Source organism: Lupinus angustifolius, chromosome LG19, assembly GCF_001865875.1.
Source record: "Lupinus angustifolius cultivar Tanjil chromosome LG19, LupAngTanjil_v1.0, whole genome shotgun sequence".
Lineage (NCBI taxonomy): Eukaryota > Viridiplantae > Streptophyta > Magnoliopsida > Fabales > Fabaceae > Lupinus > Lupinus angustifolius.
Genome location: NC_032027.1, coordinates 9,320,124 through 9,336,961, shown reverse-complemented (window position 1 = coordinate 9,336,961; position 16,838 = coordinate 9,320,124). Strand labels below are relative to the sequence as shown.

The window sequence follows — 16,838 nt, the reverse complement described above, 5'->3', positions numbered from 1 at the left end:
GTTTGTTTCCGAAATCAGAGTCTCTCACCTTCTCGACGCTGCGTTTAGAATTCCACCTTCTTCTTCTTCTTCTACTTTATTCTTGATTTTACTCTTCACTATAACTACACAGAGAGAGAGAGAATCAATGGACGAAGGCGAGAGCGGAGATCCAATGGATCAGTTCCACCGTAACGAAGCTATATCCGCTGTTGCCGACGACGGTTTCTTGGCTGAGGAAGACGATGATTACGATGACCTTTACAACGATGTCAATGTCGGCGAAGGGTTCCTTCAATCCTTGAACAACAACAACAACAACAAAATCAACAACGATTCAGGGTTTAAAAATGACGATGTTAAGTCACACTCAGCATCCATGCCCCAAGATTCCACTGGAGGAGGAGTTTCTGATAGGGTCGTTGATGGGTTGCAGAATCAAGGGTTCATAGGAGATGAGGTTAGTGTGAAAGGATCAGTCAGTGGAGGTGGAATTAGGGTTGAATTAGGACAGGCATCTGTGAAATTGAGCCAAGTTGAGGAGCAGATTGGTAATGATAATAGTGTTGGAGTGCATCAACCAATTGGTGGAGTTGTTGGTACTGTCGGAAATGAGGGTTTAGCGAGGGAAGGTGGTGGAAATCTTAATAGGGTTGGTGGAAATGAGGTTGTGAATAATGTTAATGTTAGTAGTAATGTTAATACATCAGGAGGTGGCGCTGTTGTTGCCAGTGCTGGTGGCGGCGGCACTGTATTGTTCGTCGGTGATTTGCATTGGTGGACTACTGATGCTGAGCTTGAAGCTGTGCTTTGTAAGTATGGGCCTGTCAAGGAGGTCAAGTTTTTTGACGAGAAAGCCAGTGGGAAGTCCAAAGGGTATTGTCAGGTTGAGTTTTTCGAATCATATGTTGCAACTGCTTGTAAGGAAGGGATGAATGGGCATATGTTTAATGGGAGGCCATGTGTTGTTGCTTACGCTTCGCCCTATACGGTTAAGAAAATGGGAGAGGCTCAGGTTAATAGGAACCAGCAGGGTACCCAATCTGCTGCTCCCCAGCAGGTAAGGAGGGGCCCTGTTGCCGATGTGGGGCCGAAGCCTGGTGGTAGTAATGTTGCAACAACGGGGAACTACCAAGGTGGAGATGGGAATAATAGAGGAGGTTATGGAAGAGGTAACTGGGGAAGAGGGAACAATCCTGGGATGGGGAATAGGGGCCCTGTTAATCCGATGAGGAATAGGGGCGGTGGGATGGGTGGTAGAGGTATGATGGGAAATGGTGGGAATGGCTTTGGACAGGGTATTGGTGCTACCCCGCCTATGATGCATCCACAGTTGATGATGAATCAGGGTTTTGATCCTGCATTTGGTGGTCCCATGGGTAGAATGGGTGGCTATGGAGGTTTTCCTGGTGGTCCTGCACCTCCATTCTCTGGGATGTTGCCTTCATTCCCTGGTGTTGGTTTACCTGGAGTAGCACCTCATGTTAATCCAGCCTTTTTCGGAAGAGGGATGCCTATGAATGGTATGGGGATGATGCCCACATCTGGTATGGATGGGCCTAATATGGGAATGTGGCCGGATCCAAGCATGGGTGGATGGGGTGGTGAAGAGCATGGTGGTGGCAAGGCTGGTGAATCAAGTTATGTGGAGGAAGCTGTGTCCGACCATCAATATGGTGAGGCAAGTCATGATAGAACTGGGTGGACTAATAATGCTAGGGAAAAAGATAGAGGGCCGGAAAGGGACTGGTCTGGTACATCTGAGCGAAGGCATAAGGATGATAGAGATCAAGGATATGAGAGAGATGTACCAAGAGAGAAAGATACGGGCCATGACAATGAATGGTCAGAAAGAAGGCATCATGATGATAGAGAAATGAGCCGAGAACGAGTCAGGGGTCATGAACAATCTCGAGACCGTGATCGTGGTCGTGAAAGGGATCGGGAACGAGAGCGTGACAGGTACAAGGATGACAGGGACAGATATGCAGATCATCATAGGCACAGAGACCATGAAGCAGAGCATGAGGATGAGTGGGAAAGAGGTCGGTCATCTAGGGCTCGTAGCAAATCACAATTATCACAAGAGGATGATCACCATTCTAGGTCAAGAGATGCTGATTATGGGAAGAGGCGGCGGCTTACCTCTGAGTGACTATATATACTAATTGTTTGTATGAATACATTCCATTGTGGAAGAAAAGAATGGTTACCGAAAAGAGGATTTGTCATGATTGTTTGGTTTCTCAGTTTCAGTTTGTCTGGTCCAGAAGTTGTTGAGCAGCTGTTTTATTTCAATCACTTGTTCTGGTTCTTGCAAGAAGCATGGTTTTGTCCATATGGTAGCAAGGTTAGTTTTAGCACTTCAATTCTTTGGATGCTTGTGTTTTTGGTTATATTTATCTTGTTTTCTATACCTGTTTGCTACCACCTGCTGCACTTACTATGATCGATATTAGTAAATGTGTTTCATTTGGTTATATGTGTTTCCTTTGATACTGATGTAATTGTAAGCTTAAACTTGTATTTAACCATAGAGGACAAGTTTGCTAGCCAATTCATTACTGTTGTTATCCCCTCCCACTATGCCTCTTGTTAGTCATGTAACTGTAAACATAATTATCTATACGTGGTAGATCTACACCCATTGTATGTGATCATGTCAAAGTATTCACATGTGGCTGTGTATTTATCTGTGGTTCCATATACTAATGCCTACACTTGTTTTGAGTGGAAGAAATTATGATTTAGGTATGCATATAATTTATAAACATTGAAGTTTAAATAATTTTAATTTTATCGCTTGCTGGAGGTGGTAAGCTTGTTTTCCCCCACAAAATTAAAATTTCCAAGAATGATATGCCTGGCCAGTTCCATATATTTGAATCTTTTGTTTCGTTATTTGTTTGAGAACAGTTTTGATAAACTGCTTTCTTAAGAGTTAAGACATACCTGAGCTGCCGAAGGATCTTTGTAGAAATACTGGTGTTAAATATGCTTGGGTCAGGGTCATTCTTTGAGGATTTCTGATAAGATCAAGAAGAAAGAAAGGAATTAATGGAAAACAATACCCTAAACAAGAATCAATGTGATTCTTGGTTGGGATGAAGAACAAGAATATTATTAGAAAGAATGAAAGAAGAATAAGAATTGAGATGTACAAAAGGTCCCACGACCTTTCCCCAAAAGGTCCCACGACCTTTTCCCTGATTCCACAATCAGAATTTACTTCTCAATTAACTCCCCTTCCTTCAAGAGACTAGGTCCTTATTTATAGCGTAACTAACAAACTATTATAGAAAGCCTAACAAACTAACTGCTTAGGGAGACTTTAGTAAATGCTTACAATTAGGAAATCTCTAACTAGACTTACATATTTCCTCTTCTATACACATTTTTAATGCTAGGCTTAGGCCTAATCTTATCAATTTCTATTTAATATTACCCAGAAATTTGAAGTTGTAGTCATTTCTGTGATTATAATTGTTGGTTTGCAGTTTTCCAAAATTAAAAGCTTAAAAAAGATAAACAAACTGTCTTGAAACAGAAACATCAGAGATAATTAAATGAATAGCTGAACATTTATTACGTAAAATAAGAAGTGAAATTTTTTATCCACCCATTTGAATGCCTGTGTGGTTGAAGAAACTCTGTATATCTAACATTACTAAGCAGATGTCAATTTGGCTTATCCCCCAACCTCATACCCCAAAACTTGTAAATTTCCTACTACACTGTGTATCTGATGTAGGATAGTATTCTTTCCCCTGGATATGAATTACACTTGCTATTGTTAATGCCTTCTGAATTGCAACTTTTACTGTTATGGGCTTCTGTGTTATGTAGGGACAATTGTTTTGAGAAAGGAAACTGTTCATTCAAACTCTGGTTTCTTTTGAGGATCATATGCCTTCCATATTGGAGATCCAAGTCATGACAATCATTTTATTACATTGAGAAGTGGAACATATGCTATGAAGTTACTAGCTTTTGATTTACATTTATCTTTCAGTTATTGGCACATGATTGAATCATCATTGTTGTTGTAATGAGTTTAACTTGCTAAAGTCTGAAATTTGGCAGTGTTTAGAACTTAATGTTTGAATGATGTTCTAGGTTTTAGCAGAGGATGTTGATAATGTGCCTTTTCTGATTTGCTCGCTACTGTATCATTCTTTTCCCACTTTTTTTTTGTAATTTTTTAGCTAAAATTTTAGTAGCATTGACTTATAGTGGCTGAGCATGCATATATTGTGTAGTATGTAGAGAGCTAACCATTCAATTACTGTAATCATTCAAAGCTGTAGGAATTTTGTATCTTGTTCTCATGTATATATATTGATATTAAATTTGTGATAATGATCCAATCTGCCTCCAGTTTGTTGTTATGGTCTCGTCTTGTTTGTAACTTGTCAAATATAATCCAAGTTTTGAAAATTGGAGGTTTTTTTGTATGCTGATGTCTCTTATTGCAGAGTCTTCAATACATATAGGTGTTTGTTTTCTTGTCTTCAATTTTAGTTGATAGGATCGTGCTAGTACAAGAGTGCCAACATCATCTCTAATGTTGTTGCTCAGGGACCATGAGGTAGGCTGGAAATAGTCTTTCCACTTGTGAGATGGGCTGCTTATATCTACCTTTTCCAGAATCCACTAGTTGAAAGATTCGTACCGCCTTTTTAGGATTGTGCTAGTGATTAAAGAAAATAACAGTATGTTGTATAGGTTCTCTACAAAATCTTGAAAACGGGAAACAAAATGTGATATTTTTGTAATTAAAATTTAAAAGGAAAATAAAATGGACAACCTAGTGGGATCAGAGGAAGTAAGGTTCAACCTGAATGGTAACAAATAAGTTATTTTCTGGATTTGAATCATGGAATTTTTTAGTAGAGGATGCCTAACTTTTTCCATCTTTATATGTGATCATTTTCATTTGCTTCTTCTTTCCCTTAATTTTTTTAATTTTACATTCAAAATAAGGATTGAACTCTCTCTACAAACCATTGAAATGGGATCATTTCCTGCCCTACTTATTGTTCTCCCTTTGAATTTGTTTTTTCGTCCAAGTTATGGATTGAATTGAAGCTAAAAACCATGCAGATGTGGGCTCTTTATGACCCTACTTATTGTTGTTAGACTATCTGCTTTGTTTATGCTTCTTGGGTCTGATGGTTTATGCTGAAATACTTGGTCATACATAACTGATATTAGTTCATATGAACGTTTATGTTTGATACCCTGGTATTGTTTTGGAGCTAACTAAATAGATTTGCCATGATTAATGGATCATCTCGATTATTGATTTATGCGGCATGTATCCCTTTGACAATAGATGGTTTATTGATAATAAAGAGCAATTTGGCATCATCCTTAGGAGAGTAATACATAATGCAATGGCTGCAAATATCTAACCTCCTATTGTGACTGTGAAGTAACACCATTGCCACTTCTTGTAGTGGTCTCAGCTCCTGCACCTTAAAATTGGAAAATAGAATATAACTACTTCAAAAAGTGTCACTATAGCATTGGTATGTTACAGCAGAAGCTATGTGTTGGAACATAGAGTGAAATTGAAAAAAAATATGAAATCTGAAATTGGGTAGATTATATTTTGGACATTGACTATATTGTTGGGTGGTGGTAGCCATATTGCTAAGTAACAATAGTCATTACATTTGTTATATATGTGGGCAGGGTTGTAAAAAATATTAGTCAAAACTATTGCCGATTTTCAATTGAACTGTACAAATTATACTGACTAATTTTTATTTAAAATTAATTTTTTAATGAAAATAAAAAAAAATTATTGGTTTTTTTTATTAATTTCTCAACATAAATGTTAATATATTATATATGTATATCTAACTTCACCGATACGCGGTTTAGTTAGTGAACTACTGGTTGAACCAATATATCAGTATCCTAATCAGTTTGATGACCAATACAATATTAATAACCATGTATGTGGGTTTGGAATTAGCCATATCGCTGAGTGGTAAAATTCACAATGAGGGTGTAATTTTAGAATAGTTTCCACAATGGAGTGATTATATGACTTGTTTTATTTTGGAAATGTTGTTGATAATTTGTTTGCACAATTTTTAACACTACTATAAATATCTTAAAGAAAACAACCTAGTTTATGACTTAATCTAATAATATATCTAGTAGAATAATTATTATTTTTAATTTGATAATGAAAATTCTAAGATGTTGTGCTATTGGCATCAACAAATATTTTTTGTTTCAGCTTAAATTCAAAAGATGGCAACAAAAAAATAAAAAGTTATTATGCTCTTCTTAATTTTAAGAGAAGTTGCCTTTGTTTTAAAATTATGATATCTCCATGTGATAGAAAAAGCAAACAATGTGAATATGATAAAATTATTAAGGAATTAAACCTATCTAATGAGGATGATTTCTTATGTAAGAATTTTGTTCTTAATACTCTCTAATGAGTTGTAAGATTATTAGAGTACTTTTATGATTGAATCAAGAAAGTATGATATTGGGTAGGCCATCACTAAAATTCATCCTTTGAGCCTCTACCTCCTAAACATGTATGTTATCATGGAGTCAAATGACTTCCATTGAAGTACAACTTCACTTTAAATTGAGAAATAGTGTGGAAACTTCTAATAGTAACATTCCCATGGCTATGATGACTAAAAACATAGAAATATAACCTAGTAGAGGTAAAATAGCAAGAGTTACTATAGTCTATGGATCCTATTAAATGACTTATACCTTAGAGAAAGATCATTCAAGTCTCCAAGAAACCTTGGCTTTTTTGGATGTAGATTTGTGGTAAGAAGTCTTGTTTAGTAGACTTGTTTCCTTGTTGTAAAATTATAAGTTGTAAATAGATTTTGAAAAGAAAATAGATTTGTAGCCAATGATTTTTTTAGGAAAAAAACAACATAAATTCCTTTAATGATTTTAACTAGTCACCATATTAACCTCCATTATGGTATTAATATTGCTTGGTGTGATTCATGATTTAGTGGTACACCATATCGATGTTAATGCTATATTTTGTAAGCAATAAATTGAAAGAAGAAATCTACATAGAGCAATATGAAGGGTTTATAATACACGTAGAAGAAAATAAGGTCCGTAAGTTAGATAAGTCGTGATATGATCTTAATCGATCACCTAAGAAATAACATGAAAATTTTGACAATTTAATTGTCTCAATGGATTTCAAGTAAATGAAAGTGACAAATACATTTATTAAATATCTATAAATAGTATTTGCACTATGATATTCTTTATGCAGACAACCTACTCATATTTAGTTCTAACATTCATATTGTGAAAATGTGAAATAAAGCCTAACATTGGCTAGTTCATACACTTGAGTAGTTCTCAACTTTATAAATAGAGCCATCAACTTTTGGAAAAAGTACACCATGTGAATGATTTTTCTCAACTTTCTCTTCTACCTCTTTCTTTTGATGCAAATTCTAGCCAATTTCTCTCATTTCTTTTCTTTTAGTGGCAACAACCCAATAATTTTAGTGGAAACTAACTTATGTTTTAGGGGTAACAACCTTATTTTTAAGGGACAATAACCTTATCTGAGAGGAAACAACCTTATATTTCAAGGATCAATATAACAAACGAATTAAAAATGTGAGAAGTGGTAACAAAACTAAATTCATTTGCATGAGAAATTATTTTCTAGATCATGGGATAGTGTTTCAAACTTCATGTACATGGACACCTCAGCAAAATGGGAGGGTCGAAAACAAACATCATCATATTCTCAATGTTGCATGAGCTTTACTGTTCCAAGGTAATTTGCCTATTGATTTTTGGGGAGAGTGTATGTTGATAGCAGACTATTTGATCAAGCACACATCAAACACAATTTTAAAAGGTAAAACACCATATGAAGCGTTATTTGGACAAGAACCATCCTACAATAACATGTATGGTTCTCTATGCTTCACTCACAATCAACCACCAATGACGACAAATTTTCAAGTGGAAGTCGTAGATGTGCCTTTGTGGGATACCCATATGGGCAACGGGGTTTGAGATTTTATGATCTAGAGACTCATAAATTCTTTGTTTCATGGGATGTGCAGTTCTTTGAAAATCAATTTCCATATCAGTATTCCAAAAATAAGAAAGAAACCTTTCATTCTTTGCATATTGATGATATGGTGGACAATGACCTTAATGACATGCAAACACCAACTGACCTTGCTCTCAACAAGAGGTTATAAGTACTGAACCTTGCTCTAGACACCATAATGCCCAATAATCATGATGAAAATCCATTACTTAGACGCGAACATAATGTAAAACAGTCATCAATGAGACTTTAAGGGTATGTAACAAACATAGTGCAAAAGTTGAGTCTTTTCCCTAATTCATCATCTCCATCACATCCTTCATGTAGTCTATATTATATTGTTCACTATGTAAACTGCGACAAATTCTTTTTGTCACACAGACACTTCCTTTCATCAATAACTATAGAAAAGAGCCCCGATACTTTCATGAGGCAATAAAGAATGCACAATGGAGACACGCCATCCAAGCTGAAATTGATGCACTGGAACATAATGATACATGGAGCATGCAACTATTGCTTCAAGGGAAGAAAGCTCTTGGATGCAAGTGGGTGTATCACATCCAGTACAATTCTGGTGGCACCATGAAGCGATTTAAAGCACGTTTAGATGTGCTCGGAAATCATCAAGAAAAAGACATCAACTACATTGAAACATTTGCTCTTGTCACAGAAATACTAATAGTGCAAACTGTTCTTGTAGTGGCAGCAGCCAAATCATGGGAACTTTATCAAATGGACGTACACAATGCATTACTACACGGCGATCTCCATGATGAAGTGTTTATTCGTCTGCCTCCTGTTTTTTCGTTTCAAACAAAAACATGGTGTGTAAACTTCGAAAATGTTGTACGGCTTAAAGCAAGATATGCATTGTTGGTTCACTAAATTGTCTAATGCACTTGTATCTTATGAATTTAAGCAATCATGTCTTGATTATTCTCTATTCACCTTGCATCAAAAAGGGGTTCAACTTGTTGTTCTTGTTTGTGTGGACGATCTAATAATTGTCGGTAATGATTCCTCATCCATCAAATGATTTAAAACATACCTCAACGAATGCTTCCACATAAAAGATCTTGACACATTGAAGTGGGTATTGAGGTTGCTCGCAATCCTATGGGTATTTTTCTCTGTCAGCATAAGTACACGCTCAATATTATTTCTGAAGTTGGCCTCCTTGGTGCTAAACCTGTATGCACCCCATTAAAACAAAATCATCGTTTGTCTCTTGCTACAGGAACTCTTCTTGCCAACCTTAAACATTATCATCGATTTGGTTGGGTGATTGATTTATCTATGTTTCACACATCTAGAGCTTTCATTCAGTGTTCACACGCTATCTCAGTTCATGCTAGAACCATGAATTGAGCACTGAGAAGCTGCCCTTAGAGTGGTTCGATTTCTCAAGGGCAATCCTGGTCAAGACATATTGCTTTCTTATAATTGTGATCTCCAGCTTCATGGATGGTGCGACTCTGACTGGACTAGTTTTCCTCTTACAAGCTGCTCTATTACTAGTTGGCTGGTCCAATTTGACCAATCCCCTTTCTCTTGGAAAACAAAGAAACAACACAATGTTTCTCAATCTTCGGTTGAAACTGAGTATCGGTGCATGACAACTACTACATGCGAGCTCAAATGGTCAAAAGGGATTCTTTCCAATCTTGTCGTCGCTCATACCAAATCTATGATTCTTCAGTTTGATGGTCAAGCGGCCTTGCACATTGCTAAAAATTCAATATTTCATGAACGCACCAAACATATAGAAATAGATTGTCAGTTTGTTCATAATGAAGTCCTCCACCATAATATTCTTCCAACTTATGTCTCTACTACTGCTCAACTCGCCATTGACAGTGTTGTGTGTACTTCAGGGTGTGCAAATGCACATCGTGGATTTAAAAAAATATGTATATTAGTTGTAACCTTGCAAACATAATTTTTTTTTTGTAAATGACATGAGATGCTTCGTGAAAACAAATAATCATTATTGTATTAAATATTTTATAATATTATGGATAGTAACTTAAAGAACTTCATGATCATTTTCCTGAGATAAATACACATGTGCTTTTTTGTATGTATTATTTGAGTCTAACTGGTTTATTCTCTAGTTTTGATATAGAAAAATTGATTAAATTCACAAACTTTTGTCCAGGTGATTTTTGTTCAATTGATTTGATGGTATTTGATAATCAACTTGAGACTTACATCATTGATATGCATAATAATATTGAATTTGTTTTTTTATCAGCAATGAAATTTATTAAAATAAAAGGAGTAAATTAGGAAAATAAGTAGTATTCCTATCCACATCCACAAAGTTTAATAAACAGAAAGACACATTGAAAGTGTTGAATTTGCTTATATAAAATGAATCAATAATCTTTTAAGATAAGTTGATTAAAAGTAAAAGATACATTGTTTACCCATTAGTTTATCCTCTTTTGAAGTTAGTAATACAACTGAAGGAACAGTTTTTTCAACTATGAAAATTGTAAAAAATGGATTGCATAATCAAATATGAGATGCATGGACAAATAATTGTTAGTGACTTATATTTAGCAATAAGTGTTCAATAATAATTGAACATTCAATAATTTCAAAATATAAATTAAAATCACATAGAGATTGATTATAAAATATGAAATTTATTTGATTAAATCTGTATAAATTTTGTAGTTTTGACATTAGTATTTTCATTTTTTATAAGTGGTGATATTCACTATTTTAATTTTCAACATGTTGCACACCCTGACTCTAGGGCCTAGATTTGTCAATGCAATTCGTAGATATCTTAACCAAAGCTTTGGAAAAACTATAGTTTGAATCCTTCGTGTACAAGTTTGGCATTATGAATCTCCATACTTCTACTTGAGGGGGTAATGCGGTAATAACAAACAAAATTCATGTGAACATATTTTTTAAATTGATTAGGTTCTTATTATCCTAAAATCAAATCTGAAGGTGATATGCAAACAAATTTGTTTAGATTGATTAAGTTGTTATTATCCTAAAATCAAATCTAAAGGTGATATGTAAACAGATTTGATTAGATTTTAGGAACAACTTTTGTGTATATAAATAATACAGTTTTGAGGAATAAAACATATGAATCCATTTCTTTACACATCATTATCTTTGAGGAACATCAATCTTATTTTTGAGGGGCGACAACATTTTATGTAAGTTGCATTAACGATTTTGTTTGAGTGACATTACCTATAGTCATAGTCCCCCCAGCCAATGATTAAAATAAATATCCCTCATTACTTAAAATATAAACATTGAAAAGCCATTGAAATAATGTTAAAATTTAAGGTCTTTTATTCTTCCAACTTCAGAAATATTTAAAATTAGTTGAAGATAGTTACAATACTATTATTATAACAACCAATGCTTAAACACACTAGGCGTGATTAGTTACATAAAATGAACAACATCATAATACTTTATTATAAATCATGTTTATTGACAAATCATTCAGCTCTAATTCTTTTTTAATCATTCGGTTTATGGTTTTTCTTGGCTTCCTTTTTTCTAGGAATTGGACTAACATCCATTTGATTTACACTTCTTATCTGTGGCTTCTATCAGTCTTCTCCAGACATACCCAAACTACCTAAGATGTTATTCTACCATCTTTTATACAATAAGAGCTACTCCAAATTTCTCCATATTGTATTCATTTCCAATCTTATTTTCTAGTATTTCCACTCATCAAACAGAACATTCTCGTCATCTTTGTTACATAGAGTTTATTTCTTATTAATATTTTATCGCCCAACATCCATAGTCTCATATAACATTGTAATTTTTGTAGTTGTATGGTAAATTGTCCCCTTAAACTTAAGCGATACATTTTTATCACGCATGACACTCGTAGTACTCTGTTATTTCATTCAACATGCTTGTCAATTTCTCATTGTCTTGTATGATTGACCCAACAGATTTAAATCTAGTGACTTGTGGTATGATTTGATCATCAACCTTTACCTCTACAATAGTTTGTCCGACTATTTCTAAACTTACATTGTGTCTTACTTCAACTTATGCAAGAGTCATGTGTTTCTAAATCTTGTCTCCACATTTCTATCATCTGCAAAATGCAGACATTGTGGTACTAGTTTTTGGATTTACTCGCACCAATGCAAATAAGTAGAGCCTCCATGTTGGCTCTCGATGTAGTCTAGTGAGAATAGAAAAATCTTCACAAACCTCATCTTGTGCTCTCAAGTTGATCTTAACTTCATCATATATATCCTTCTTTGCTCGAATGTAGACAATTCATACACATTTCTTCTTTAGAACATTCTACAAAACTTCTTTAGATACCTTATCATAAATGTTCTCTAAATTAATGAACATTGTGTGCAAGTTATTTTTATTCCTTCATTATCTCTCCACAATCTCCTTTTTCACATTATCTTTATTAAAATAAAATGATATTCGATTTCTATATGTTTTGTGTGTATGAGTGCTAAATGAGATTTTAAATGGAATAATGATACCATTATTATTACATTTTATAGAAACGTGGTAAACTTGAATTAGTCAATGTCCTTTTAAAATATCAAGTGCATGTTTGGTAAGGCTTATATTTTTTAGATTTTGCTTATTTTTTTTAAAAATAAACTTTAAATATAAACTATGTATGTTTAGCAACCAAATGAAATTATAAACTCAATTTGTTTTGAAAAAATAAGCCAAAAGTATAAGCTCCAAAATCATGGGTTGATTTATTTTTTGTTAGCTTATTTTTTTTTCAATTTTTCCACTTCCCATTTTACCCCATCATAATTTTATCTCTCTCCTTTTTTTACTCTTCCACCAAAATCTATAACTCTTCACATCATCACCATAACTTAAAACTGTTGTATAAAACTTGACATTTGTGTACTACTTATTTTGTAAATTGTGTAATTCAAGTTTAGCAATTTCTATTTATTTGTGCGTCATGTTGTTTTTTAATATTGATATTGATTTTTATATTGTATTTTATTTTATTATATTTTTTAGCATTTGTTATGCAATGTAAATTGAGTCATCTTATATTTGGTATCAGAGCTTGTTTATGCATCTTGCCTTGCCTAATTTGTTGATCTGGTTGAGATTCCAAAAATTTCAGAATTTGGGTTATATGTATTTAGACTTTTTTAATCTCATTTAAGACCAGAAATCATATGGAAATTGTTTTTTCTAAGTTTTCTATGATTTATATCGTTGATTTTAGTATTGTTAATGGAGAAACCATCATGTTGAGAAAATGGGTCATAACCGGGTCATAGTGATCCGACTGAAGGTAGAAGATGACTCCATTTTTATAAAATAATGCCACTTTGTCTTGTTGCTAATCTTGTGAATATTTGACAGAGGACCACCGAAAGCCAAACTAGAAAGTGATATAATTACTTTATGAAATAAGTGATAAAATGATTATTGTCCTTTTGATATCCTTTTACTTTATGGCATAGAGGACCACTAATAAGCATATTCATTTATAAAAATATGTGAATATGCAATTTTCGATACCGTGAGTCTATTATACATTGATATTTTATGCAATATCATGAAATGAATATATGTTTTATGATCAACTCATATATGTTTGGATATTATATATGTAGTGTTATTAAATGAATTTGCATTATTCATAATATTATGCAAATGTTTAGCTCTTTATTAAGAACTATTTAAAGTTAAGTGATTAATATAATTTTGATTAATTAGGGAGAAGCCACAACATCTTTAATTAATTAGGATTATGTATTAAGTTTTAAAATATTAATTGTAATTAATCATGTGTAATGTAATAAGATCTATCCAAATGAATTTTATTATATTTCTATGATTAATTAGGATAAAATGTTAAATAATATTTATTCATTTACCCACAGGAATTGAGAAATGGAACATAATTTAAATAGTTTTATCATGTAGTTAAATTAAGAATTTGACTGAGTAGAATTTTAGCCCATATGCAAGTTTTATGTCACTAGATTCATATATTAAAAATGTTTTGCATTGGTAAAACATTAACTTTATTTGTCTCATTTTTTTAATGAGTATGTGTGTTTAAATTTGCAGTTATTCAACTTGCGAATATTTCTGATATTAAGTGTGATGTTCCCGAGTTGAGAGGTGACAACTATAAGGTTTGGAGGGAGATAATTCTTCTCCATTTGGGCTAGATGGATATCGACTATGCCATAAGGAAAGATGAACCAATGGCTATTACTGAAACTAGCCTTCCGGATGTTGTTGACCTTTATTAAAAATGGAAGAGATCTAACCGTCTCTCCGTGATGTTCATAAATACAAATTTTTTTGATAGTATTCGTTGTTCTGTTGATAGGCATACTAAAGTTAAAGATATCTTGAAAGTCATTTATGCACAGTTTGTCACATCTGATAAGGCGCTTGCTAGCACCTTAATTATGCAATTCTCATGCATAAGGCTCATAGTGATAAGAGGTGTGTGTGATCACATCATGCTCATGAGGGATATAGCGACTCAGCTGGCAACCTTAGAGGTTACTATGTTAGACTATTTCCTGGTTCACTATATTTTGTGCTCTCTGCCTGACCAATACGCACCTTTTAAGATATCTTATAACACACATAAGGATAAGTAGTCAATCAATGAATTGTTGACTATGTGTGTTCAAGAGGAGGAAGGATTGGTGATGGAAGAGGGAGAATGAACTTGACCTTTGATGGAAAGAAGAAGAAGGATCATGCCAAAAACAAGGGCAATAATGCTCCTAAGCCAGTCATAAAGAAGGAGTCCAAGTGTTTCTTCTGCAAGAAGCCATGACACATGAAGAAAGACTGCGCTAAGTTTAAGAACTGGCTCGACAAGAAAGTTATTCAAATTGCACTTGTTTGCTATGAATCTAATATGATTAATGTTAATCATAACACATGGTGGATTGACTTTGGTTCTACAGTCCATATTTCCAATACCTTGCAGGGTATGGGAAACCTAAGGAAGCCGGTGGGAAGTGAACGATACATCTATTCAGGCAGGAAGTTAAGTTCACATGTCGAGGCTATTGGGACATGTAGTTTGGTTTTAAGCAGCTACTTTGATTTACGTTTAGAAAAGACTTTTTATGTACCTAGTTTTTATAGGAATTTAATTTCAGTTTCAAGACTTGCACCTTTGGGATTTACTTTTATTTTCTCAGGTTCTATTTTTTCATTATCAAATAAAACTGACATTGTTGGTTATGGTTTATTGTGTGATGGTCTTTACAATATTAAATTACAAAATGATACTGCTTATAACTTTATGCATGTTACTGCTGGTTTAAAAAGATGTATTATGAATGAGGAATCCTCTATATTGTGGCATCGGAGATTAGGACACATCTCCATTAAGAGAATTAAGTGATTAGTAAATGAAGGAGTACTCAATACTTTGGACTTTGCTGATTTTGAGACTTATGTTAGTTGTAGTAAGGGTAAACAAACTAACAAGTCTAAAAAGGATGCTAAGAGGTGTTCAAACATATTGGAAATAATACATACAAATATTTGTTGTCTAGACATGGATGCAAGTAGTACGAAATACTTTATCACCTTCATAGATGATTATACACAATATATGTATCTCTACTTACTTCGTTCTATGGGTGAAGCTTTGGACGCCTTTAAAAACTTTAAGGCTGAAGTAGAGAAACAATGTGGAAAACAAATTAAAATCGTGAGATCTGATAGGGGTCGAGAGTACTATGATAGATACACGAAGAATGGACAAGCACCTGGTCCATTTGCGAACTTTCTTCAAGAACATGTGATTGTTGCCCAATACACTATGTCTGGTTCTCCAGATCAGAATGGTGTAGCAAAAAGAAGAAACCGAACTTTAATGGACATGGTGAGAGGTATTATGAGTAATGCAAAACTTCCTCAATTATTGTGGATTGAGGTACTAAAGACGACAGCATATATATTAAATCGAGTTCCAAGCAAGGTTGTCTCGAAGACGCCTTTTGAGTTATTCAAAGGTTGGAAACCAAGTTTTCGACATATACGCGTTTGGGGATGCCCATCTGAAGTGAGAATTTATAACCCATAAGAGAAGAAGCTAGACCTGAGGACCATTAGTGGGTATTTCATTGGATATGCTGCAAAGTCCAAAGGGTATAATTTTTGTTGTCCATCACATAGCACTCGGATTATGGAATCAAGAAATGTGAAATTTCTTGAGAATGACTTGATGAGTGGGAGTGATCAATTTTAGGACATTGTTTCTGGAAGAGATCACATTGAGCATCAACCTCCTGGACCAAGTGATAGATTGGTTATCATACACACCCCTCAAGTACAAACGGGTGTTAGACAACCAATAATTGAAATTCCACAAGCAGCTGAAGATGACCTTGTAGATCAAATTGTTGTAGAACAACCTGCTGAACAGTCGGTTGAATAACAAGTTGCTCAAGAAGATAATGATGCAATATTAAGAAGATCTACTAGAGTTAAAAGGTCAACAATCCGTAGTGATTTTTTAGTGTATCTAAAAGAATTAGACAATAATATAGGAACCGAAAATGATCCTGAGACGTTTTCATAAGCCATGAGTTGTAAGGAATCAAACTTATGGATCAATGCCATGAAAGATGAGATGGATTCAATGGTATCTAACAAAGTCTGGAATCTCGTTGTGTTTCCTGGTTGTGTTAAAGCCATTGGATGTAAATGGGTTTTTAAAACTAAGAAAGACTCACAAGGCAACATTGAGAGACATAAGGCAAGACTTGTT

The 16,838-nt window shown here is 34.1% G+C and overlaps 1 protein-coding gene across 1 annotated transcript; it reads left to right on the top strand.

The window, feature by feature from the left end:
- Positions 1 to 4,348, top strand: LOC109334540 (cleavage and polyadenylation specificity factor subunit CG7185-like). Its single transcript, XM_019570366.1, has 2 exons — positions 1 to 2,329; positions 3,826 to 4,348. The coding sequence occupies exon 1, from the start codon at positions 128 to 130 to the stop codon at positions 2,132 to 2,134; it is 2,007 nt and encodes a 668-aa protein (XP_019425911.1). The 5' UTR covers positions 1 to 127; the 3' UTR covers positions 2,135 to 2,329; positions 3,826 to 4,348.

Excerpts from the sequence above, each read along its gene's own strand:
- LOC109334540 (XM_019570366.1), top strand. The coding sequence starts at position 128 with ATGGACGAAGGCGAGAGCGGAGATCCAATGGATCAGTTCCACCGTAAC.